Source organism: Brassica napus, chromosome C3 (assembly GCF_020379485.1).
Source record: "Brassica napus cultivar Da-Ae chromosome C3, Da-Ae, whole genome shotgun sequence".
Lineage (NCBI taxonomy): Eukaryota > Viridiplantae > Streptophyta > Magnoliopsida > Brassicales > Brassicaceae > Brassica > Brassica napus.
In genome coordinates, this window is record NC_063446.1 from 2211264 (window position 1) to 2236359 (window position 25096).

General features: G+C 36.3%; 6 protein-coding genes across 6 annotated transcripts; 4 read left to right on the top strand and 2 right to left on the bottom strand.

The window, feature by feature from the left end:
* Positions 1–631: 631 nt before the first annotated feature.
* On the bottom strand, positions 632–2699 carry LOC106385426 (two-component response regulator ARR16). The gene is made up of 6 exons (XM_013825341.3): positions 2215–2699; positions 1985–2067; positions 1785–1862; positions 1634–1704; positions 752–921; positions 632–662 (listed from the first exon to the last, which is right to left on the bottom strand). The coding sequence occupies exons 1-5, from the start codon at positions 2360–2362 to the stop codon at positions 825–827; spliced, it is 477 nt and encodes a 158-aa protein (XP_013680795.2). The 5' UTR covers positions 2363–2699; the 3' UTR covers positions 632–662; positions 752–824.
* A 5091-nt stretch (positions 2700–7790) lies between these two features.
* Positions 7791–10196, top strand: LOC106388170 (pre-mRNA-splicing factor 38). Its single transcript, XM_013828180.3, has 6 exons — positions 7791–8266; positions 8663–8784; positions 8868–8958; positions 9030–9150; positions 9248–9327; positions 9644–10196. Exons 1-6 carry the CDS (start codon positions 7977–7979, stop codon positions 9984–9986), a joined length of 1047 nt encoding a protein of 348 aa, XP_013683634.2. The 5' UTR covers positions 7791–7976; the 3' UTR covers positions 9987–10196.
* A 940-nt stretch (positions 10197–11136) lies between these two features.
* On the top strand, positions 11137–12718 carry LOC106448557 (replication protein A 70 kDa DNA-binding subunit A-like). Its single transcript, XM_048752872.1, has 7 exons — positions 11137–11283; positions 11376–11643; positions 11732–11828; positions 11909–12030; positions 12111–12195; positions 12276–12405; positions 12560–12718. Exons 1-7 carry the CDS (start codon positions 11137–11139, stop codon positions 12716–12718), a joined length of 1008 nt encoding a protein of 335 aa, XP_048608829.1.
* A 1419-nt stretch (positions 12719–14137) lies between these two features.
* On the top strand, positions 14138–16195 carry LOC106388169 (U-box domain-containing protein 63-like). The gene is made up of 8 exons (XM_013828179.3): positions 14138–14570; positions 14643–14856; positions 15105–15186; positions 15258–15315; positions 15392–15480; positions 15569–15673; positions 15761–15831; positions 15951–16195. The coding sequence occupies exons 1-8, from the start codon at positions 14144–14146 to the stop codon at positions 16081–16083; spliced, it is 1179 nt and encodes a 392-aa protein (XP_013683633.3). The 5' UTR covers positions 14138–14143; the 3' UTR covers positions 16084–16195.
* On the bottom strand, positions 16135–18803 carry LOC106388166. Its single transcript, XM_013828176.3, has 8 exons — positions 18475–18803; positions 18258–18345; positions 17446–18156; positions 17253–17363; positions 17032–17094; positions 16746–16945; positions 16551–16654; positions 16135–16476 (listed from the first exon to the last, which is right to left on the bottom strand). The coding sequence occupies exons 1-8, from the start codon at positions 18520–18522 to the stop codon at positions 16356–16358; spliced, it is 1446 nt and encodes a 481-aa protein (XP_013683630.2). The 5' UTR covers positions 18523–18803; the 3' UTR covers positions 16135–16355.
* Positions 18804–21496: 2693 nt separating this feature from the next.
* On the top strand, positions 21497–24564 carry LOC106385614 (bZIP transcription factor 18-like). Its single transcript, XM_013825526.3, has 4 exons — positions 21497–22683; positions 23511–23643; positions 23724–23808; positions 23894–24564. Exons 1-4 carry the CDS (start codon positions 22259–22261, stop codon positions 24268–24270), a joined length of 1020 nt encoding a protein of 339 aa, XP_013680980.2. The 5' UTR covers positions 21497–22258; the 3' UTR covers positions 24271–24564.
* Positions 24565–25096: the final 532 nt, after the last annotated feature.

Consider the following 25096-nt stretch of genomic DNA (forward strand, 5'->3'; position numbering starts at 1 on the left):
ATTATATATGTAATAGTTAATGACTTTTAATTATTCAATATATATTTATTATTTCATAATATGTAAGAACATATAATACATAAAATAATTTTTATATATAATGTTTATCTCGCGCAACGCTCGGGTCTTAATCTAATCTAGTGGTCTTAATCTAATCTAGTACAATACTGCAAGTCTAGAAATCGTGCGATACACACAGTTAAAGAGAACATTAAACAAAAGGTTTGGTTGGTCGATGCTTTGATCAGGTTCCGTCTAGAAAGTAATAATAACCTTATACAATAAAGGAAGCATCCATGTTGTTCAAAAAAAAAAAGGAAGCATCCATGTAACAAGAAACTCGTGTTCCGAATTTCGATAGTCTTGTCTCAAACAGAAACTTAGACCTTTTTTTGCTGCACAAGACTCCAGAGATTCTTATTTTTTCTCCTCGCGCAGTCTCACAGACTTGTTGTGAAATCAGAAACGATGACAATCTTGTGCAACAATGGCCACAAAAGTCATCAATTTCGTTATTGTTATTGCGTGTGGCCTCCATTTTCAGTGGTTAGGAATAAGGAGATGTTTCTTCTTATCGTGTTGTCCATTTATTCGTTGCTTAGGGTTTGGACGAGAAAAGACATCGTCACCATCTTCATAACCACAACCATTTTCTTTGATCTCTTACGCTTCTTTTTGTGTTTGTGTAACTTAAGATTACTATAGACATTTTGAAAACATTTCTTGATTTTCAAAAGAAACAAAAAAGAAACATGTAGCACAATCAAATAAAGAACCAAAATAATGAAATACTTATATGGTTAGGGCTACATAGTCTCTCATGGTCAGCTTCTGCTGTTCATGAGATGACATTTAAGTTTCTCAACATCCGATAGTTTCAGAGGCTTCTGCATAAACATTTGAGCTCCACTAGCCAAACATCTGCATTTAAGAGACCAAAAACAGAACACAAGATGATCTTAGTGCATGACTGGTTCAAACGCAGCGGTTGCTGTTGCGAGAGTTTGCGGATGTAGGTGGTTGCGGTTTCTAGCAGTTTTAAGAGATTTGTATGACTGGTTCTGATGTTAGAAATTGGTGCGTTTGCGGCATACTAATGACTGGTTAACTATCAAATGCAGCCACAGTTAAATAATAAACTAACAATATTTACATTTTATATAATTATAAAAATATCAAAAATCATAATATTATAATAAATATAAAAATTATATTTAGAAAATTATAGTTTTAAATTTTTAAAAATTATAGAAAATATTTTTATTTTAAAATTTTATAATACTAATTAAAATATAATAGATATATTTTAGTATTTTTGTAATTCCAATTTAAAATTTTTATTGAATATTTTTTTTTGTATTTACATTGTTTTTTTAAAAAAAATTATCCTCCCGCAACCGCCCACAAACGCAAACGCTAACTGCAACCAGCTTTTGAATTTATGAGGTTTATAACGGTTTGAACCAGTTTGGAACGGTTTGAGCGATTGTTGCAAAACGCCAACAACCGCTACCAACCGCCAAAACTGCGTTTGCGGGTGGTAGCGGAGAAACTAGTCATACCCTTAGTTAATTACTTCCACCGGAAGAAACTAGATAACGAGGTCTTGTTATTAGATCTCAATTTTTCTTACTTGCTGATGCGAGTAGGAATGTACTCTGAAGACATTATCACAACAGGGACCTCTTTCAGATTCGATGACTCCTGCCACGGAACACATATGAGAGGATTGTTAAATTGAATTAAACAAATGAGAAGATCGGTTATTATGTATAGTTTGTTACCTTCACTTTCTTGAGTAGCTCGAAGCCTGTCATTCCTGGCATGCAATAGTCTGTGATGATTAGATTCACCTTCAAATTCTGGAGAGAAAGAAACACGTTTTGAGTTTTCTCCATAGGTTTGTTAACCATTATCAAGATTTTTGGGGTCCTACAAGACCTATGGCAATTGTGTCAAGAGGAAACCTATAGATCTTTCTTACATTATTGGTCAATGCCATATGCTGATTATGATCTCCCAAACCCAAATACTCCAATGCTCTAATCGCATTCTCTGCTGTTGTAACTACAAAAAAAATATCACACATCACATTTTTTACCAAAAAAATATCACATTATAAAAAGAAATAATACGAGAAATATACAAAATGCAAAAAAAAAAAAATGGAAACAAATCAGAGAAAATGGGAAGGTTGCAAGAAAAGAATGGAACCTTTGCAAGAGGAGATCTTGAGCAACTTCTCTACGAGTTTACGGTCAATAAGATTATCATCCACGGCCAAAACATGAAGCTCTTCATGACCATGATGATGGTGATCATAACCCACTTCCATTAAAGAAGAACAAGAGCCACTGTTCATCTCGTTTGTTCCTTAGATATCAAGTAACTGAGAAAGAAAACAACTTGACAATGATCTAAGAAGCAAGACTGGCTCTGGCATTAATACATACACCCTTCAGAACATAGCTTTTAATTCTCCACCACCTCTAATAAAAACAAATTCAAAAATCAACAAGACTACATGTAGAAAGAAAGTGACAGATTCAGAAGAGTTGTAGAGTCATGTGACTCTGGTGATGGTATTTATGATGGTTTTCTTCTATTATTATTATCACCAACTATTTAATTCCTCATAATTAAAATGAAAAAGAGCATGGGGAAGAAGATTGCATCAAAGAATATCACGGATATCTCGTGATATCTTATTTTTAGGGGTTATAGTTTCAGTATCAGTCATCATACATATAAAGTTGCACGTATTTGTCTTTTGTATGGAGTTACTTGTTAGGTCATGTTCATGGAATCGTGTGTGGGGTTCTTTTGTTTTCTTTAGGACCACTTTGAATTATTGCATAATACAAAAATGTAGATAGTGAGATGCATTTTGTATAGAACTCAAGTTATATCATGATGGTTTTTTTTGTGCAACCGTTATATCATGATGATATATGAAAAGATATTTATTAGGTTTCGATCCTCTGTAATAAATCAAGAACCGATTTGATATGATTTTGTTTATCTGACATGTAGAAATATTTTGCGTGTGTTCAATTTGTGTGTTGGATATGGAAGACTGGTTCTTTTCAGAAACTGAATAAAGAAACTTATCTGGGTCAGTGACAGTCGTACGGATCTGCTGAGGATCTTATAAGTAGATAAGATATATCTTTTAGATACTGATACAACTTTTTATTTTATATTTTCCCTGTTTTGGGTCAAATCCTTGGAAACAGGTGAAAGCAGAAAATATAATAATCATTTTAGTTGCAAATGGATCATCATTCTATTGTATAGAGAAAGAGAGATCTCCATGTATAAGTTTTTTTCCCTTTCTTGTAAGATTATCTAAGAATCACAGTAATAGAAAATATGTTTCATATATTTGAAGTAATGCAAGTTATAGTGTGAACCGTTCTTAACACCCACTTTAAAATTTCCATAACAGAATAATCTAGTTTTCATAATGTAAAGATACAGTAGCGAAGGAAACTAAATTGGTTTTTGTCAATATATTTTCAAAACCGGATAGGTAACTGAACAAAAAATACTTTGGATGATGAGTAAATATAGTTCGACCAAGTTTAATTTAGTTCATTTGAATTTAAAACATAGAATAAAACTAGAATTAACTGTGTGATAAAAAATAATAGAAATAAATACTAGAGTATTTCTGGATGGTTCCTAATTTAAATATTTGAACTGAACCGATAATTATTCGAGGCAATTCATACCAAATTTCCTTTAATTGTAAAATATATTTTAAACATTTTTACCCGAATTAGTCGAAATAACGGATCCGAACTAATAAATTGACTATTCAAATGTTGCAGAAATAATGACCTTAATGGACGTCCAACTAACGGCGTCACCTCAGTTTCTAATAGGCATATTAATCTCTAGGCATGGGCATTCGATGGCCTATTCGGGTTTCGGGTCGGGTGCAATCGGGTGTCGGGTCTTCGGTTCTTCCATAAACAGCCCCATTCGGATCTTTTAAAAGTTCGGGTCGGTTTCGGTGTGATTTTTATCGGGTTCGGTTCGGGTTTAGCACCATACCAAAGAACCGGTTGTACCCGGTTTACACTTCGGGTGTCGGAGCTTAATCGGGTTTTGGGTTAAGAAACACTAAATTGTACTTGGTTTAACACTAATTACTTGCTAAAAAGAGCTAAGACATTCTCTTTGTAGTCTTGTGCATCAAGAAAGGTTCAAACGAGCTAAAAAGAAACTAAGACATTCTCTTTGTAGTCTTGTGCATCAAGACATAAATGTATACAAAGAGTCAACAATGAAACACAAAGTCACAAACGTAAAAACCAAACATATAATTTTATTGAATCTAAAACCAAATAAAAATCACAACTATTGAAATTAAAACCAAACAAGATTCATGATCCAAAACCAAACAAAAACCAACATTGTTCAATGAAATGAAAAAAACTAAAACTTTCAAACTTGAAACTTCAATCTTCAACCATCAAACTTCAAAACCGAGACTTCAATCACCAAGGTTGTGAACCTCAAACTCTAACAAAAGAACAGTATACAAATGAATTAGTAAGAGAACACATATACAAATTTTAATGGCGAGAACTTAAGTAGAAGAAACATACATTTCTCAAGTTTATCAAGCTGTTCAACTTCGGCAAGAATTTGTTCATTTGTGATGATCCTTTCAGTAAGTTTAATATCAGCATGCATCCATTGCTCGCTACACAGAAGAACCTCTATCATGAAGTGAGTTAAGCAGCTTCTGTGCGGTTCTAATATTCTACCAGTTGTGCTAAATGCACTCTCTGAAGCCACTGATGAAATCTGCATAGCAAGGAGATCTCTGACCATTTCTGCAAGAACCGGATACTTGATTTTGTGCACTCTCCACCATGACAAAATGTCAAACTGGGTTCCCGGTAAGAGTTTAGGAGTCTCAACAGCTTCCTTCAAGTAAACCTCAAGTTCATCCCTTGTGTCCTCACCTTTTTCAGCTACAAGTTCCTTGTACACAACATCCATCCTTTCATACCCAAAATCATCAACTACCAGTTCCATTCTTTCTGATGCTTGCTCCTGAGACTCTGGAACAAGGACACTAGACGCTTGAGTTGACTGTGTTGGCTGGCCAGAAGACTCTCTAAAACGCAAGTTGTACTCCTTGAACATGCTCTGGAGAAGATCAATCACTGATCCTAGCATTTCCTTAGCCTCATAACTGTCTTTCCCATACAGTTTCTCAAAACATAGCTTAGCAAAATGCATCTTATTCCTAGGATCAAAGACTGTCGCTAGGATCAACATTTTATTAAGACCCTTGATACCTTCCCAATACTTCAAAAACTTCTTCAACATGTCAGATGCTGTCAACTTCAACTCAGAATCTAAGCTATTCGCTAAACCAGTGAGATTTCTCTCAATTGTCACTATCTCAACATAGCATTTGTATGCATTGACCTTAGATGAGGCAGAGACAATCAAAGTGCTGTTGTAGAAGATGACCAAAAACCGAATCAGCTTCTCAACACCACTCCAGTCGCTAGCAGCAGGTGGTCCACACTTCTTAACCCCATTTTCTACTTCCAAAAAGTAGTCATTGTACAGCCTATCCTCTGCTTCCATCTTATCAAATGCTACCTTAAACTGTAATGCTCTAGTTAGCATAAGAAAAGTTGAATTCCACCTAGTCTTTACATCCAAAGGCAAGCTACCACGAGTCATCTTACCAGTTGTGACTCTTTGATCAAAAGCATTGACCCTACTGGTAGAAGACCGAACATACTGTACCGCATTTCTGATTGCTAATACATTATCGCCTAAATCACACAACCCCTCCTTAGCAATCAAATTTATAATATGCGCAGCACACCTCATGTGTAAATAATTTCCATCTAAGACTAAAGCATCAGGGGAAATTGAGCTAAAGACACTATGGAACCTCCCTAAAGCAGAAGTATTGGCAGTTGCATTATCTACTGTGATGCAGAACAGTTTCTCAATTCTCCAGTCTTCTAAACAGTTTAAAAGAACATTAGCAATGGTCTGACCTTTGTGATCAATGATGTACTTGAAGCCAATGATTAACTTCTTCAGCTGCCACGATTCGTCAATAAAATGTGCTGTGATAACCATGTAACTTGCTCCTGATATGCATGAAACACATAATTAAAATGTATGCAGAGTAAGTTCAAATATCAGTAAGTACAAAGAGTATTAAAACGTATGTCTTACCTGTCACTTGAGCAGTCCAAATATCAGTGGTAAGGGAAACCCTTTGTTTGCTTGTGCAGAGTAAGTTCTTCAATGCAGCTTTCTTCTCCACAAACATCTCCACAATGTTCATGGTCGCAGTCCTTCTTAAGTGAGGCTTCCAGAGGTTAACCTTGCAATTTAAAAGAATAAAACAGTAAGTAATTTGAGATGACTTTAAAACGAGAATTAGAAATGCAAAACTATACAAGGTTACCTTATTGCAGAAGTGTTTGAAAGATGTACTTTCAATGAATGAAAGTGGCAACTCTGCTGACACCACCAACTCATTACACGCTTCTTTGAAAACAGTCTCAGAAACTTTAGATGGCTTCAGATTTCCTTCATTACCAATCTGTTGTTGATTCGTTTTCTGACCAATTAAAAACGACTGGTGTTCTTTGCAGATTTGCAGATGCTGCTTCAGGTTCGAAGTTTCTGACTTGGATGCACATGAAAAGATCTTGTGGCAATGGTGACATACACACTTGTCTCGGATCTCTTTGGTTCTTGTGAAATGCTCCCACACACGAGACCTTGTTACAACCAACTTCTTCACCTTATTCGCCTGAGAGGATGCTCCAGATGTGGCATTCGCATTAGCACTTGTCTCTTGGTACTCTTGGTCTTCACATTGCATATCAACATCGGTTTGTTGGTTATCGAAAGCTGAGGATGTCATCTGCAAGAGAAAAAAAATATTATTATTAGCTTTACAGATGAGATTGAAAACAATAGAAGAAGTGAAGAACTAATATTAGTCTTTTTCGGTTAACATAGATCAAAATCATAAACGACGAAGAACTAAGATCATAAACGATGAAGTGAAGAAGTGAACTAATATTGAAGAACTAACAAGAAGAACTAACGATGAAGAACAAAGATCAAAAAACTAACATCACAAGGCTTAGTACTTATTACACAAACTACACTAAGAATAATAAGGTACAAAACACATTAAGACTCATCAAAATCATAAATGACAACTCAAGCTTCATATCTAAGTCTTTCAAGATTAAGACTAAAAAGCACAAGCTTTAAACCTGAATCTAAAAGTGAAAAGCAAAGATACATGATTTAAAGAAAACTAAGCACCTCAGATTGATTACTTTCTGCTTAAAGAGGTGGAATGGCTTGTGAAGTCTAACGATACGCATCAACATATATAGGAGATGGACAAAGGGTTCCATCAAATTTTCGGGTTATGGAAAGGATTTCGGAAAGGATATACGGAAGTCGAGATTTCAGAAAGGTTTGGTTGTGATTTTCGCAGAGGATCTTGCGTATCTCGGTGTAATCGAAAGAGGGAAACAAATGGGGGTTAGGGTTGTGTCTGAGTGTCTTGATGATCTTCGGGTTTCGGAGGTAATCAAATGGTTCTCGGTTTTCAACCAAACCGAACCGACCACCATTACACCGCGAATAAACCGTTTGATTTATTTAGAAGATCCGATACCGAACCAAACCGGTTTTATCGGATCGGTTTCCATTCGGTTGTTCGGTTCTCGGATTATCTGCCCAGGCCTATTAATCTCTTCTCGCTATGTGCCTACTAATTAAATCAAGGCCCATTAATATCAAAAGCCGACCTTTCGAATATATTCTCTCCGAAGCCATCCCTAGTGTCTTCGTATTCCACCACTGCAGATTCGTGGAAGCACACGCCTGAAACATCGTCGTTTAATCCTAGCTATTCCGGCGACTAGGCGGTTCCTGGGTTTCTCCCTACGACCATGGCGAACCGGACGGATCCGTTGGCGAAGAACATAAGAGGCACGAACCCTCAGAATCTGGTGGAGAAGATCGTGCGGACGAAAATCTACAATCACACTTTCTGGAAAGAGCAGTGCTTCGGCCTCACGGCGGAGACGCTTGTAGATAAGGCTATGGAGCTCGACCACGTTGGCGGAACCTTCGGTGGTAACCGCAAGCCCACTCCTTTCCTTTGCCTGATACTGAAGATGCTGCAGATCCAGCCTGAGAAAGAGATCGTCGTGGAGTTCATCAAGAACGATGATTACAAGTATGGTTTCTTAGCCAAAGCTCTTTTCTTTTGATAGTGCAACGTTTTGGGTGTTATAAAGGTTGAGTCTTGAGAGGATTACGAGTAGGGTTTCTGACCAAAGTCTTGTGTGTTTGATACTGCAATTAGCCTAGTCTTAGCTCGTTCTTAAGCGTATATATGTTTGGCTAGCTTTAGATTCTTGCGCCTTAGGATTATCAAGCTTGTTGGGTGTTGTTATAAAGGTTGATTCTTGAGAAGATTTGACTCACTTGTGTTTCTGCAGATATTTTCGTATACTAGATGCGTTTAGTCTGGTCTTAGCTATTTCTCAAGCATATATATGGTTGGCTAGCTTTAGATTCCTGCGCCTTAAGATTGGTTCTTAAGAATGTTTACTCTTTTGTGTTTGTGCAGGTATGTTCGTATTCTAGGTGCGTTTTATCTCCGTCTCACTGGCTCTGATGTTGATGTCTATCGCTACCTCGAGCCTCTCTACAATGACTACCGTAAAGTGAGGCAAAAGCTATCTGATGGGAGTAAGTTTCGTTTTCATTCAATGAAGTTAAAACCTTTGATTGGTTTGTTCACTAACGAGGTTTATCTCCTTGGGTTTGTGTAGGGTTTTCGTTGACGCATGTGGATGAAGTCATTGAGGAGCTCTTAACCAAGGACTATTCTTGTGATATCGCAATGCCACGCTTGAAGAAAAGGTTTGTTCTTTTGCTATACAAGTATATAGCTTAATATTAGATTTTTGGTTAATCTGTTACTGTAATGATAGGTGGACGCTTGAACAGAATGGTTTGTTAGAGCCGAGGAAGAGTGTTTTGGAAGACGACTTTGAAGAAGAAGAGGAAAAAGAGGAGAATGAAGGGATGGCTGACGGATCTGAAGACGAGAAGGTCATTGCTTTTGCTCTTCAATAGTTTTGTATCTGTTCTCATCTCTGTTTATATATAGCAACTGTTGTGTTGATACCATCTTCCTCCTCGCTTACAGGATCACTACCGTAGGAGTCCTGAAAGAGAAAGAGATAGGGACAGAGACAGGGAAAGGAGACGTGATAGTCATAGGCACAGGTATCTGAATCCTTGCCCTTACCATTCTATTTGTTCTTGTGATATGTTTGTGGAAGCTGTTTTGATCTAGCTAATGCTCACGCACCATGTCTAGTATTCTCTGTTTTGAATGTCTGTTTCCTCTTTGGCATCTCAAGCCATCAGCGGTTTCATACAGCTTCCGAAATTGAAATTGTAGAGATCCCAACAGGTTTTACTGTACTGACAGTGTACAGTAAGGAGTATGATGGATCAAACATTCTTACAATAGCTTACCTATTGTGTTTGTATTTATTACATGCCATTATCATTGATGTTGACACCTTATCGTTGGCAGGGACCGTGATTATGATAGAGACTATGACATGGATCGAGACTATGAGAGGGAACGTGGGCGTGGTCGAGACCGGGATAGGGAGAGAGAGAGAGATAGAGATCACTATAGGGACCGAGACAGGGAGAGGGAACGAGGCAGAGACAGAGAAAGAGAGAGGGCAAGGCGGAGGAGTAGAAGCAGGAGTAGGGATCGTAAGAGACATGAGAGTGATGATAGGGAGGAACCTAAGAAGAAGAAGGAGAAGAAGGAGAAGATGAAGGAAGATGGTACGGATCATCCAGATCCTGAGATTGCAGAAGCTAATAGACTGAGAGCATCTCTGGGACTGAAACCCTTGAGATAAAACAGCTGAAGAAGGAGATGTCTTGTAAGGACACAAGCTATCAAACCGGGACATGGTTCATGTATCCGGTTACTAGTCCATCCTATTAACTTTCATTTCTCTTTGTAGAACAAAATGGAGTGTTGAGGATATTAGTGTGCGCTAAACCAGATTATTCGCAAGATACTCTGAATTTGATGTTATCATATCTAGTTTTTACCGGCATGGTTACGTGGGGGCCTCACCAAAATCAAAGAAAAAGAAGGGTGATATTAAAATGTATTTAAACGAGCAATATTCTTAAAAAAATCAATCCGAATATCTAAACTAAATATTGAAAATCTAGAAAACTATTTTAAATATTATTAATCGAACATGAAATAAATAAGAGATTTATAATGAAATTTTATACAGAATTATATACTTGTGCCAAGTTTAAAATATTATTAATCAGAACATATATAAAATTTGAATGTGCTTATACCGGAGGCATCCATGCCTACGAGGCTACGACTTAGTGCCCATGAAATTGAATGGGACCCACAAGAAACTTTGCGGGTAAAATGATACGGTTACATCTATCTTATTAAAACTGGAGTACAAAATGGGATTGTTTGGAAACTTGATTAGTAGTTTAAAAAATAAATCTGTTTGGAAACAGGGTTTGTTTAAATTGTTGCGTCTGCCGGTTTTTCTAAAGCCCATAGAAATCCATTTATTCTATAACCCATCGATTTGAATTTTGAAAAAAATAGTTACCTTAAATATCTCATTCTTATCGTATAAGATCTTATTCACTGTAACTGATCGATGAATACCTTCTCCCCACGTAAAAGCATCAATAGGAACAAAATAGTATATACCCTAACGATTTATGATGAAGATATTTAGGAAATATCTATGACTAAATAGCAAGATATCCTAAAAAGTTTTAACCAATTAAATAGAACTTCCATAATTTGAGCGAACATTTCGCGTGAACAAAATCAATAGTATCTAATTTTCAATAACATATATTACAATATATATGATTTCATCAAAAACAGAAAGGAGCAAATATCGGTGATACTTATATCCTCGCCATAAATACAGCTTAACCTATATTTCTTCACCCATCTATATATACTGAGACTACATTCAAAGACTTTAACATCGAGGTCTCACAGCAAACATGTCAAACGAAAGAAAATTGTGTCTTATTAAGGATCTCAAACCGTTCCGAGATGAATGGCGTCTCACTCTGAAACTGCTTCATTCCTGGAAACAAACCACCAGCTATGGAGGAGATACTCTTGAGTGCGTCCTGGTTGACCAAACTGTAAGATACATTTTCTTTGACAGAATATATATGCATATGTATATCGATTCTCATCTAATAGTTACTCATATTCTACTCTGTTTTCTTAAAAGGGTGCTAAAATCCAAGCATCATGCAAGAGATCTCAAATAACTCGTGTTCAACGTTACCTACGTGTTGGTGAATGGAAGGTCATTGACACCGTGAAAATAACTGGGGTAGGAGTGGGTCAATATCGACCTACGACGCAGCAGTACAAGATGACAATCATAGGAGACACATCAATAACCCCTTCTGATTATCGGAATGATAATCACTTCCTTAATCTGGCTAACTACGAGGAGATTGGTAATGGAAAGCTGAAACCCCATTTTCTAATTGGTATGTGTACATAACGATTTTTACTTTTTGTATATATATAGTTGTTAACTATTATAATGAAGTAAATCTTTATTTGTTATTGACACAGATATCATGGGACAGGTTACTGATCTTGGACCAGTAGCTATGGTCCAAGCTAAGGGAAATGACACAAAAAGAGTTCATTTCCGTTTGCGTGATACAAGGTAGTTTCAGTAATAGCTTTTAATAATTATTTTTACATTTTGTGTCCTAAGTTTCAATAAATTTCGGTATCTTCTCTCAGTGGTCATGAAGTGGCATGTTGCTTATGGGGAAAATATGCTGAGCAATTTGAATCGGTGGAAGAAGCTAATGATGAAAGTATTATATGCTTGATAAGGTTTGCAAAAATCAGCGAATACAGAGGTATACACTCCACATCTTATATGTACTTTACCCAAAGTATGAATGAAAGGTTTTCTGAATATTTTTATTTAATAAAATAGGAGAAAAACAAATAACCAATGCATTTGATGCTTCACTTGTGTTTCTCAATCCAACAATGGAGGAAGCTATCGATTTTAAACAGAAGTAAGTATGAAATATATATTGCTGATTTTGGCTCTATTAAAAATTTTCAACTTTGGCGTACTAATTATTGTTTTGATCAGGATGTTGAATGATCCTCTTCCCCTAGCTATTTTGGATCAAAGTAATGAAAAGAAGATAATCACAAGGGTTGCTCACGATTGGAATGAGGTAGACGTGAGATGTATTTCTGAGATTTTACAGAGTTTTGAGGTAATAATACTACGTTACGTATCTGGATGTTAATGTGGTCCTTATCATAAGAGTTTTAAATTTATATATTTATAACCATATAGGTTGACAGTTGCAAGATCATTTGTTCAATTGAAACAATTGACACAGACTGGGGTTGTTAATTATTTTTTAGCTTCTTGCAATTGATCATATCAATGAGAACTCATCAGAAGATGTTTCCACCCCAAGTAACAAGCGTAAGGAAGATGAGTGTGATCAAATGGACATGACATCTACATCTAAGAAGTTATGCACTAATATCATAAAGGTGGAGAAGACAAAGACTGATTAGTGGAAGTTATGGCCACCTAATAAGGAGTTATTTTGCATAACTTTTATTTTATTGTTTTATGATCTTCTCTTTCGTTTTTTGAAATTTTCGTGTTGGTTTTGTTACATTTGAAATTCCCTCATCTATTTATTCAATAGATCGATGGTATTTAACAATATAAAATCTGGCAAACCCTTGCAATGAAATTAGAGCAAACAAATTTAAAAAGTCTAACCTGTAATACAATAGATCGATTGTATTTAATCCGGATTGAGAGTGAACATGACATCAAAGTAGTTCAGATTCTGTATTTGAGTTAGGTGTTTGAAGGATTGAAGAACACGAAGAAGACGAAGAGTTAAGAAAGTGAGAGATGCAGCGACATATCGAAGATAAGAAGAAGCAAAAAAATAAATTGTTTTAGTTTTTTATTAGCACATTACATAACAAACCCTTTCCCGGAGTAATTAGTTGGGCTAATGGACATTGATTACAATTTTTTTATGGGCCAGATTTAATGTAATGTGTAAATAATTTAGGAATTATATGTTGTATGACCCAATTTTGTAAATAATTGACATTTACATTTTTTAAATAAAGAAAGTTAACGAATACTATATTTTATATCTATATTATTAAAACTCAAGTACAAAATTGGAATGTTTGGAGACTTGAATAGGACTATTAAAAAAATTTGGAGTGTTTGGAAACATGGATTGTAGTCTTTTAAAAAAAAACTAATTTTGTTTGGAAACAAGAATAGTAGTATTAAGAAAAAAAGTAATGGACTTATGTTATTAAGAAAAATTAAAAGTACATCATATTATAAGAAACTATCTATCTCGGCCAGTTTTAAAATATACGAAAATGGTTCAATCTAATTGCCTAAAACTTTTATTTTCCAAACTAACCATAAAACAAAATTTAAACTTTATATACATATTTCAAATCAAAATAATAATTCAAAGTTGATTTATATCAAAAAATTGATTTAAAAAAATATATATATATATATTCAAAAATGGATTTTTACTAAACTATTTTTCAATAACCATTATACAAAAATGTTGTCAATATATATAAGAAAAATAAAACACATATTTTCAAGTATTTAAACTAATTTAAAAGTATCATTCTTGATGTTTTATATACGTTAAATCTAATTAATATATATATAAGTATATAAATCTATTTTTAGATAATTCGGGTACCCGAATACTTCGGTTCGGATCAGATTCGGTTCTCTAAATAACAAAATTTTGAATAACTCGAATATTTAATCAATTTATGTTCGGGTTTGGTACTATATTTTTGGATCGGTATCGGTTCTGTTCCTCGGATTCATTTTGCCAAACATTAATAATTACATGAAAAACAAATATCAACATATTTTTCAAAATATAAACCCGCGCAGGTGCGCGGGTCAAAGTCTAGTAATCATTAACCATGACGACGCGCGTGCTTCTCTTGTCCCTCCCACGTCGTCGTTTTAATCCTCTCTGTGCTCTTCGTACCTTCACTCTCTCAGCTTCCCCTCCGTCTCCACAAGTTTCCGAATTTTCCGGCGGAAAAGCAATGTCCGTGAACGACGGCCTCGATCCTCGGTTCCTATACCATGTTGAAGACGAATCTCTGAGATTCCGCGTCGGAGAGTCCGGTCCCAAGAGCAGGGAGCTCGATCATCGTCGTTTCGAAAGTTCCGGATTCCGGCAAGGCTTCTGCGGAAACGAGAAGGATGAGATGAGATACTCCAATGGAGATGATGAAGATGAGGACGTCGTTTGTATTCGAAGAGGCAGCTCTCTAGATCAGCCTGGTATTGATTCTTGTAGCTCTGTACCTGCAGAAACCAACAGAGAAAGTAAAGATCTAGGTATATACTAGCTCACAGTTAGTTCACCACGATTGCTGAATCTCTCAGTAGCTAATTCTTGCTTTTACTCAGGTTCAGCTGGTTGGGAACTAGTTGCGAGAGAAGAGGACGAGGAAGAGGAAGAAGATAAAGCATCTCTGGATCGCCGTAAGGTGGTGATGAGTAATGATAGTTCCAGCCAATGTAACGCGCAGGCAAAGCGAGATTTTGCTTCTGTGGAGAAGGAGAGAGGCACTAGTGTCAGCTCTTGGGAGTCTCTCAAGTCCATCCTCTCTGATCCTGTCACGTAAGTAAAGGATTTTTTTAGCATGCTTCCGAACTTTGATGAGTACTGTTGTAAAAATGCATGTAGTTTGAAGACTAGTTCTTGTCAAACTAGGATCGTTATAGGTTTGGTGAGTGCTGCGGTGGAATGGAATGTGTACCTTCTTCTAGAGAAAGTGATGAAACAAGTGCATGTAGTTTAAAGAGGCTAGTTCTTGTCAACATTCTCAAGGATGGTTTAGTTACATGTGTTACTTTGTTTTTTGATAGCGGAGCGTTGATGAGTGATGCTACAATACTGCCTTGTGGACATTCTTTCGGAGCTGGAGGCTTACAAGAAGTTAAAAGAATGGTAAATGATTTCTCAACCAATCCGTTCAAGGATTTCTTGTTGAGACTCACTAATCAGATATTTGTTGTCAGAAAGCATGTTTCACTTGTTCCCAGCCTACTTCAGAAGGGTCAGAAAAGCCAAATCTTTGTGAGTTTAACCACATTACTAGTTTCAGCGAAAGGCTATATTTTTCTTTTCTGATCAAGGTTATTGGTTTGTTCAGCTCTCAGAATTGTAGTTCATGCTTTCCGCCAAGAAGAAGAGTCGGATCATGTTCACTCGTTGAAGCGAAGGAAAGAAAGGTCGGATCAGGTTGGTGTTTCTTTTACATATGTAAACAGTGTAATCTCATTTACAATGAGAAACCAGATAAGCAGAGTTTCTTTCTTCTGATCTGCAGCACAAGAGAACTTTCTGTGTTCCAAACATCACAGATACTCCTAAGAGTAGTAGTAGTAGAGGCATTCAGTGTCCTTTCTCCATTGGAGATCGAATCATCATAGAGGTTTGTGTTCTTCCACCATACCTGAATTACACAATCTAGAAGATGCTACTTTCATGTTTTTAACAAACGAAAGTTTCTATGGCTCAGGGAAACAAAAGGACACCTCCACGGTTTGTGGGACGCAAGGCTGTGATAATGACACATTGCTTAAATGGATGGTTAAGTCGTTTTCCTCTTGCTATAAACTTTGCATCGTTTTCCTCTTGCTATAAACTTTGCACTCATTTTATCTATTAGATTCTAAAGCTCTTGGAACAAATATGGGTTTCAATTTCAGGTATGTTGTGAAGACAGTGGACAATGCAGAGTCTATTAAGTTGCAACATTGCTCACTTGCCAAGATTGCAGACAACTCACCTTCTGAGGTAACAGTGGCCGAAATGGCGCCGCCTTGGCTGTCTAGTTCATAGCAAACCAGAATATGTAATTCTTCTTAATGTTTCATTATGAAGTAAAGCAACGAGACAACAAATCTCTTTATTAAGTCGTGTGTTTTTTATTCAAAGGAAACTTTGCTCTCTTCAAAGATAAAAACAGATGTCTTCTAATGTTTACATATACGACTGACAAAAACTGTCAACCCCGTGTTATTTACACTACATATGGGTAACCAACACAAGTGAGGACACAAAATACAATAGGCTGTGGGATTAGCCGTGGTCGAGTCATACTAGTCTCCAGATTAGGAACTAGTAGCCGGCGGCTTCATCATGGACAGAAGAAAACTGCAGGTTGAAAAAATAGAAGCTGCAGTCGCCTGAACCGCCATACTAGTCTCCACACTGCTACCATCTTTCCCAAAACTGCATCAAGAAAATTGGTTAGACCGGTCTTTCTTTTATGCTTCTACGATACTGTTTGGTCTCAACTTACTCACCTTGAATCTGATGACTGAGAACTGAAAGGCGAGGACTCATCCATTTGTCGTAGACCTTCGTTGCATCGTGACTGCATCTCCTTCACTTGGTTTAATGACTGTTCCTGCGAATTTCCAAAAAAAAAACATGGCTTCAAGCTTAAGAACCACGGGTATAATCATTCTTTGCTTGAAAGTCAGTGGATATGTACGCACCAGATCTTTCTCTTCATCCAAAAGAGCTTTCTTAATCTGATCAAATTTTGCAGACCACTTAATATGATGCGTCTCTTTTCCTGTTTTATCAGAAGTAACATCACCAGAGACATTCGTAGAAGAAGACTCTTTTGATGAAACGAGAAGTGGTAACTCGGCCGTCAAGATATTATGAACTCTGTTCTTACTTTCCTGTACAGCTGCAACAACATCATAACATCTCACTCAGATCACTAAAAACTCAATTAACCAGAGAAGCCCCTGTCCGTAAAACACACACACACACCTGCAAGCCGTCCACTGAGGTCTTGGTGAAGAAAATCCAACCATTGAGATGCTACGGTAGCAGCTAAAAAGAAACAAACGTTTTCCTTTTTAAGCATTTCTTTCTGCAATAGATTAATCATCATGCACCAGTACTAACAAAACTCTTCATGTTCCACCACAAGACTTGACCCACTCAGACATTTAGAAGAACAAAGAATAAGTGTAGTAAAAGGCACTAACCTTGAACAGCTAGAGACGTGGCTTGTTCCGGGGTTGTAAAGGAGTTGGCATGATCAGATGCCCCGGTAGATGGTAACTTAAACGCTAATGCCTTATCTTCTCTGACTGAACCTGGATAAACGAGAGAGTGATCAAAGTCTGAATTGACTAACATTGACATCTTAATGGATTAAAATGGGAATGATATAGATACCTCTTACATTCAAATCAGTATTTCTTTCCCCATCATGAGTCGCATTTCGAATCAACGCTTCAATAATAGAGCAGACCTGCTTCTTGCTCCTGACATGGTTAATGATCCCAGGATTCAACTCCGTCAGCAATCCACTTGGCGCGGTAACATTCGAGAACCTATCTACCTGCTGCTGTTCCTTCCTAGGAGCTTCGTTTCTCTTCTTTACAGAATCGCCTCGTCTCTTATTCTTCTGCTGCTTTTGCGCGGGTACTTCAACAGGAGTAGTTGGTGCTGCAGAGCTCGGTGCTGATACTCCACCCAAAGGGCCAGAGAGAAAACCGTTTCGCTTCATTTCCATCCACCGCCGCATCGAATCTGACTTTTCCAGTGAACCCTCTGCACCACACATCTGATTTGAAACCGAAGGATCTCGTGGACTAACAACAACGGATTCAGAAACCTCCCTCGGTTTCAAGAGGCTGCTATTTTTAGAAACCGCATCAACTTGTCCTCCTCGTTGCGACTCGCATTTACTATCATCTTTAGCCAAAACATTCTTTTCAGGCAAAGCCTGTTTTCCAGAATTAGCAACCAATCTATTATCATCTTTAGCGGAAACATCCTTTTCTCTCACTACTACCCTTCCTAAACCTTCAGCAGCAGGAGCCACAAGCACTTCAGACATCTGTCCACTACTTATTTTTGGTTGCAAACTACTAATTTTAGTATCTGTAGCATAAACATAGAAACAGTAGGAACCTTTTTCAACAACCCATGTGATAAACTCAGTGATAAAGATAGTTTCTAAATCTGAATTAAACAGAGATTACCAGAATCCAGATCTCGCACTTTGGCACGTTTAGACCCTAATTCATCTCTCTCTTCTAATCCACTTTCCTTACGCTTCTCTCCCGAAAGCTGCAAAATTGGGAAACACCCAGAAACAAAGAACACAAACCCATAAGCAAATTGTAATAATAACAAAGAAAAAAACAAACTTCGATGTAATATAGAAAAGTCATCGGGAAAGCTTAGAAAGAAGCAAACCGGAGGAATCGATGCCGGTTCAGACGAAACCCCTCTCTTTTCATCCATTTCCACACCAGCAAGAGATCGATTTTCGAGAAACCCAGATGCCCAATTGCGTAGACCGAGTCCAAATAGGGAGATTTGGGAAGAAGAGCAGAAGCGACCAGAGAAGTGAAGATTCGAAGAAATGATTCAGGGTTTAGGATCCGTGTGTTGAGTGAGTGAGATTCAGATGGTAGATCGATGGTAGAAGGAAGAGAAATAGATTTTGAATTCAAATTGAGAAGTGAAAGTTTTTTTTTTAGGTGTGTTATAAAGGGAGAGCTTCCTCGCGTTTTCCGCCGCTTATCTTCTACCCTTTTATATTCTCCATCACATCCCCAAGTTAGGGCTCTTTAGCAAAATAAAATAAAGTGCTACCCAAACGACATCGTTCGGAGCATGTACCGGTTTTAAAAACCAGACCGAACTTTAATTTGGGAACCGATTTTAAACAATCCAACTGAATTTTCAAGTTTTGATTTTATTTTTATTTAATAAACATATATGTAAATTTATATAATTTTTCTGTTAATATTATGATAAACACAATTTAATTAAATATTGAGATTATATAATTAAATATTTAAAATGATGAATAAAGAAAGTTACATGTAATTTAAGTTTAAAAATCTATTACTTAAAATAAAGATTTGTTTTTAATTAAAACTGGAAACATATAATAAATGTGAATTTTAAGTTTAATTCTGAAATTTGTGAAAAACTAGTTTTGGCAGTAAATCATATACTTAATTTTGGTTAATTTATTTAAGGGGAAACTGTTTTTTTTTTAGATCTAAAACACATATATTATCCTTATGGGATAATCCCAACATATAATTGTTCCATTAGACAAATGATATGCAAAACCCAATAGTGCCCTTCGAAAATACAATTAACAAACAAATTATGAAAATATTAAAATATATAATATAAAAATAAACTAATTAAAATAAAATAAAAACATAAGAAATCTCCATATCATATATATATATATATATATAACCTAATTTCTTTGGTTTCTCGTTATCGCCGCCTCTATCTCTCTCGTAAAGCGACAAAGAGAACCTCTCTTTCTCGTAGGGCGACAACGACTCCAACTGAAATCAACTATAATCTAGCGTGAATCTCTTCTTCTTCAACTCTACTCCGGCGTAAATCTCTTTATCTTCGGCCTAATATCTTCTTCTCCCGTCAAAATTGAATGTAACGTCGACTCCTCTCCTTCCGTATTTGATTTTCATGCTTGATATCTCGTTTTTGATAATCTCTTTGTCGGTTCTTCTATGGCCTAGCTGTAGTGTTTGATAATCTCCCACAATTTCATTTTCATTCTCTTCATGTTGTTCAATCGTATCTCTGTGAAAATCAAATTGATTCGTGTTTATTATGTGTGTTTGTGTTCTTGTTTTGTTGTTACCATTCGGTTTGTGAAAAACATTGATTTTCTTTTGAGTTTGTGTTTTGTTGTTACTGCACGGGTTTATGAAAAGATTTTGTGAAAATATTTGTTAATTTTGGCTTTATGTCTTATTTGTTTTATTTTGTATGCGTTATAAACTATGAAGAGACTGGTCATAATTGGTTTGTTCTTGTATTTTGTTTTCTTATGTGGTTATTGGTTATTCTTGGTATCAGTTATTAGTTATTGTTGTCATTAAAATTAATGTCAATTATTTGGATTGTATTTCCTAGTTTTATAGGTTACACACAATCGAATTGAATGATTCTTTTTTAAAAAAAATCGAATTGTCTTCCCTAGCTTTATAGATTCTTTTTTTTAAGTTCGTGATTGTTTGCAATGATCACTTTTGAACATCTTGATATATTCATCAACTCAATATGTAGATAACTCAAATCCAAATAGACATCAGTTTCTTTGAAACCAAAATCTCCTAAAACCATTTCTGTAATTCTTCTAAAGTAGATCTCAATTCCAAGCGAGTAACCTTTCACTTTTCCCTTCATCCACGGAGAATCTCCATCTTGTAGTTGCACCCAATTCACATACATCACATGAGGCATAGATATGTATCATGTGATGATCACTTTTGAACATGCTGATGTATTCATCAACTCAATAGGTAGATAACTCAACTCCTAATCGACATCAGTTTTTTCGAAACCAAAATCCCCTAAAAACATTTTCTATAACTCTTCTAAAGTAGATCTCAATTCCAAGCGAATAACCTTTCCTTTTTTCCCTTCATCCACGGAGAATCTCCATCTTGTAGTTGTACCCAATTCCCATACATCACATGAGGCATAGATATGCATCATGTGATGATCACTTTTGAACATGATGATTTATTCATCAACTCAATAGGTAGATAACTCAACTCCTAATCGACATCAGTTTCTTCGAAACCAAAATCCTCTAAAACCATTTTCTATAACTCTTCTAAAGTAGATCTCAATTCCAAGCGAATAAACGTTCCCTTTTCCCTTCATCCACGGAGAATCTCCATCTTGTAGCTGCACTCAATTCCCATACATCACATGAGGCATAGATATGCTTCATGTGATGATCACTTTTGAACATGCTGATGTATTCATCAACTCAATAAGTAGATAACTCAACTCCTAATCGACATCAGTTTCTTCGAAACCAAAATCCCCTAAAACCATTTTCTACAACTCTTCTAAAGTAGATCTCAATTCCAAGCGAATAACCTTTCCCTTTTTCCCTTCATCCACGGAGAATCTCCATCTTGTAGCTGCACCCAATTCCCATACATCACATGTGCATAGATATGCATCATGTGATCATCACTATTGAATATCCTGATGTATTCATCAACTCAATAGGTAGATAAATCAACTTTTAATTGACATCAGTTCCTTCGAAACCAAAATCCCCTAAAACCATTTTCTATAACTCTTCTAAAGTGGTTCTTAATTAAAAAAGCGAGTAATTTTCCCCATTTATCTTCATCGATGGAGAATCCTCTTCTTGATTCCCATACATAACACGAAGCATATATATACATCATGGAAAAAAATTTTGTGAAAAATCAAGAGAAAACGTAGGTGTTTGAAGAAAAAAAGGCTAATAGGTGTTTTTAAATTTTTTGGTAGACAAAATCAATTTTTTCAAATATAAAAAAAAATATTTGTAAATATTTTCATAATTGCACTGCCCATATTTTCGCAAATCTGTTTATGATTATTCGTAGAATACACATTCTACTATATGTACAAACAAGAGAACATGTTTGATATCTATTTCTACAGATATTAGATTTTTGAGTCGTTTGTAGATTTTTTATTCTACAAAATTTAAAGTGATAGGTTAACCGAAAATGTGCATTCCAAAAATATTTAGATAATTGTATTTATGTGGATTACTTATTCTAATCGAAGTATATTCACTAACAAAATGTGGATTTCGATTTACACTAGGCCATGTTTTGAAGAAAATTAAAATCTGCATGTTTTAGAACAAAATCTGAAAATTTTATTTAAACATTTTTAGAACCCAAAAATATACCACAACATTGATATATTTATTTTTCAATATTCCTATTTTCATATTTTTGGTTTGTTAAACTATTTGTTTTGATAAATCTAAAAGTATGTTTTGAGCAACAAATCTAAAAGTATGTTTTGAGCAACAAATCTAAAAGTATTAAAGAGCAAAAATGGTATAAAAAAGATTTTATCTCATAAAAACAAGGTATATCTTTTACCTCTCTCTTATGCTGTCCGAATCCGACAAGGTAATAGACAGTTGTAAGAAAGAGAGAGAAGAACGATCCAAGACATGGATCATGATCCTTCAAACGCGAAACCAAACCAACACCCACCTCTAACCAACCCATCTCCGACGTCGTTTCGAGGCCCCAACCATCGGCGAGCCCACTCCGAAGTTCAATTCCGTGTCCCTGAAGATCTAGACCTCTCCGAAACGTTCAGCGGGTTCGACGACCTTGGATCCGAAGATGACCTCTTCTGGTCCTTCATGGACATTGAGAATCTCGGATCCGGACCGGGTCATAATAACCCGTTTCCCGCTGAGAATGGTGGAGGTGGAGGGAGAGAGGAGGAAGGTGGGAGCTCGAGGCCTAGACATATGCATAGTGTCTCCGTTGATGGGTCTTCGAGTTTGGAGTCGATAGAGGCTAAGAAAGCCATGACTCCTGAGAAACTCGCTGAGCTTTGGGTTGTTAATCCCAAGAGAGCTAAAAGGTTTCGTCTTTTTTTGCTCGTTTCTTGTGAATTATGCTAATGATTTGATGACGTATATCTGGTTCTTGTTAGATCGTTAAGACTAGCTGACATGTCTTGTTTTACAAAAGGCGGTTTCTTTATAATATTATATATCTTTTGATGTTGATGTGATGTGATGAATTAGGTGTTACATCACTTTTGTTTGACTCTGATTCTCGAATCTCAACGATAATTAACTGAAATTTAGTTAGCTTCTAGTAAGCTTGATTTGCTACGTCTTTTTGGATGAGAGAGACTATGAGGGTCCCATAAGTATTATATATATATATATTTTTTTTATTTTTATTTTGTGTTTGGTACTTTTTGTACGGCTTGAATAAGTTTAAAGTCTTATAACATTTCCTTGTAGTGGTCAAACTGTATGAGAATTGCGAGTTATGGTTTCAAACCGGCTTTGGTTACATCAATGTTCTTTGACTCTGATTCTCGAATCTCAGTGATAACTGAAATATAGTTGTTAGCTTCTACTATGCTGCTTTTTGTTTGAGAGAGACCATGAGGGTCCCATCAGTATGCTTTTGTCTGATTAAAATCTCAAGTCGATTTTTTTATTGCAATTCATAAATGATGTGATGGCCCCCCAGCTTTTTGTTTGATTCGTCGGTTCAATATTGTTTGGTTAGAGAGATTCTAATTGATGATTCAAGTCTTATAACATATCATTTTGGTAGTCTAATTGATGATTCAAGTCTTATAAATGCTGTTCTAAACATTAGAGTGGAAACATTCAGCATTCTCTATTGATTGATAATTTGCTTCCAGTAGCTAATCGTGTATGGTTGCAGGATAATGTCTAACCGACAATCTGCAGCTCGTTCAAAAGAGAGAAAGGCTCGGTATATAATGCAGCTCGAGAGGAGAGTCCAGACCTTGCAAGCTGAATATGCTACCCGTTCTGCACACCTGTCTTTGATCAATGTATCTTCTTATTACAAGCTCCACTTGCTGTGATAATTTCCCTTCTGCTTGCTGCCTAATAATTAACTTGCTTCTTGCAGACAGACATAGATGGATTGTTATCTGAGAACACAGAGCTCAAGCTTCGCATACAGGCCGTGGAACAAAAGGCCAAGTTGCGTGATGGTATGTTAATCCTTCTTCTCATTCTCCTCCTTTTCTGTTTCGGTTTTAAAGGTCATTTTATCTGATGATTCTTTCCCTTACGCAGCGCTGAACGACAAAATGAAAAAGGAGGCCGAGAGGCTGAGGTTCGCAGCAGCGGGACAAGTCTCACACTCTGATGCTTATAACCTCCAAATGGCTCGCATGCAATACTCTCAACAGCAAGCATTCTTTCAACAACAAGCTGATGCTCAGAACATGCAACAAATGACTCCTCAGTTTCATCTCTTCCAGCCAAACAACAACAACAACAACCACCAAAACCCTCAGCTTATGCATCATGCTCCTTCCAACGCCTCTGGTCAATCTCATTCCTATTCGGAGGAAGTGCATGAAGACCATCTTGGCAGCTTACAGGGGCTTGACATTAGCAATGGCTCAATCTTTGGTAGGTCTAGTGAAAGCAGCAGCAGCACCATGTGAGAGAGGCTGCCTTTTCTCGATAAACCTTTTCTTTTTCTTCTCAATTGATACCTCATTTAGATAAACAAAAAGTAACATCTCTGTCTAATACATTCATTATTCTGTAAAACTGGTTTCTCTTTTTGGGGGCGTTTTGGGGTTTCAACTTGTCTCATTACTCTGTTTCCTGGTTCATGGGGGAGCTACCAAAGCCTTATGTTCTTTTCCAACTGCAACCATCCTTGTAAAATGGTGGTTGTGTTTGGATTTGGCTTTGCCTTAAACCTGAAAAGAAATTGTTTTTATTTTACATCACTTCTTCTCTTTTGTTGTTTCAGTAATTTACATTGTAGGAAAGTTTAGTTTGATGGTTAATAGCTCCATGTTACTTTTGCTTCGAGCACAAGTTCTTAGTACTACTCCCATAAGAACCCTAATGTCTGCAATCACTTTTTGGTTTCTGGTTCTTCACTTGTCTTAAAACCGCACTAGGATTCAACTACTAGAATCAGACCGATATAATTTGATCAGAAACATTAAATCTAGTTGTTCATTAGAATTCAAAAAAACTACCCAAACTTCTTAAAACGTGTCTAAATCTACATTGATTCTAACAGAATTTAGTCAACCGTTAACAACATAAAACGGCGTTGTTTTGACATAACAGAAAAAGTGCCAATTTCGCCCCAACAATTTCAGTCTTGCCAAATAGGACCCGAACAAATGGTCAGTGCCAAAAACGACCTCAACTCAATTATAATTTAAGAAAAACTACCCAAACTTTTTAAAACGTTCCTAAATCTACATTGACTTTAACAGAAGTTAGTCAACCGCTAACAAGATAAGA

Excerpts from the sequence above, each read along its gene's own strand:
- LOC106388170 (XM_013828180.3), top strand. The coding sequence starts at position 7,977 with ATGGCGAACCGGACGGATCCGTTGGCGAAGAACATAAGAGGCACGAAC. Across the intron at positions 8,267-8,662 it reads ATCAAGAACGATGATTACAA|GTATGTTCGTATTCTAGGTG; the intron begins GTATGGTTTCTT and ends GTGTTTGTGCAG. Across the intron at positions 9,151-9,247 it reads ACGGATCTGAAGACGAGAAG|GATCACTACCGTAGGAGTCC; the intron begins GTCATTGCTTTT and ends CCTCGCTTACAG.
- LOC106388166 (XM_013828176.3), bottom strand. The coding sequence starts at position 18,522 with ATGGATGAAAAGAGAGGGGTTTCGTCTGAACCGGCATCGATTCCTCCG. Across the intron at positions 17,364-17,445 it reads TACTGATTTGAATGTAAGAG|GTTCAGTCAGAGAAGATAAG; the intron begins GTATCTATATCA and ends TCGTTTATCCAG. Across the intron at positions 16,946-17,031 it reads CCTCAGTGGACGGCTTGCAG|CTGTACAGGAAAGTAAGAAC; the intron begins GTGTGTGTGTGT and ends ATGTTGTTGCAG.
- LOC106448557 (XM_048752872.1), top strand. The coding sequence starts at position 11,137 with ATGTCAAACGAAAGAAAATTGTGTCTTATTAAGGATCTCAAACCGTTC. Across the intron at positions 11,284-11,375 it reads GCGTCCTGGTTGACCAAACT|GGTGCTAAAATCCAAGCATC; the intron begins GTAAGATACATT and ends TTTTCTTAAAAG. Across the intron at positions 11,829-11,908 it reads TTCCGTTTGCGTGATACAAG|TGGTCATGAAGTGGCATGTT; the intron begins GTAGTTTCAGTA and ends ATCTTCTCTCAG.
- LOC106388169 (XM_013828179.3), top strand. The coding sequence starts at position 14,144 with ATGACGACGCGCGTGCTTCTCTTGTCCCTCCCACGTCGTCGTTTTAAT. Across the intron at positions 15,187-15,257 it reads TACAAGAAGTTAAAAGAATG|AAAGCATGTTTCACTTGTTC; the intron begins GTAAATGATTTC and ends ATTTGTTGTCAG. Across the intron at positions 15,832-15,950 it reads ACACATTGCTTAAATGGATG|GTATGTTGTGAAGACAGTGG; the intron begins GTTAAGTCGTTT and ends TTTCAATTTCAG.
- LOC106385614 (XM_013825526.3), top strand. The coding sequence starts at position 22,259 with ATGGATCATGATCCTTCAAACGCGAAACCAAACCAACACCCACCTCTA. Across the intron at positions 22,684-23,510 it reads AATCCCAAGAGAGCTAAAAG|GATAATGTCTAACCGACAAT; the intron begins GTTTCGTCTTTT and ends GTATGGTTGCAG. Across the intron at positions 23,644-23,723 it reads CACACCTGTCTTTGATCAAT|ACAGACATAGATGGATTGTT; the intron begins GTATCTTCTTAT and ends TGCTTCTTGCAG.
- LOC106385426 (XM_013825341.3), bottom strand. The coding sequence starts at position 2,362 with ATGAACAGTGGCTCTTGTTCTTCTTTAATGGAAGTGGGTTATGATCAC. Across the intron at positions 2,068-2,214 it reads CAAGATCTCCTCTTGCAAAG|TTACAACAGCAGAGAATGCG; the intron begins GTTCCATTCTTT and ends TTTTTTTTGTAG. Across the intron at positions 922-1,633 it reads ATTCCTACTCGCATCAGCAA|ATGTTTGGCTAGTGGAGCTC; the intron begins GTAAGAAAAATT and ends TCTTAAATGCAG.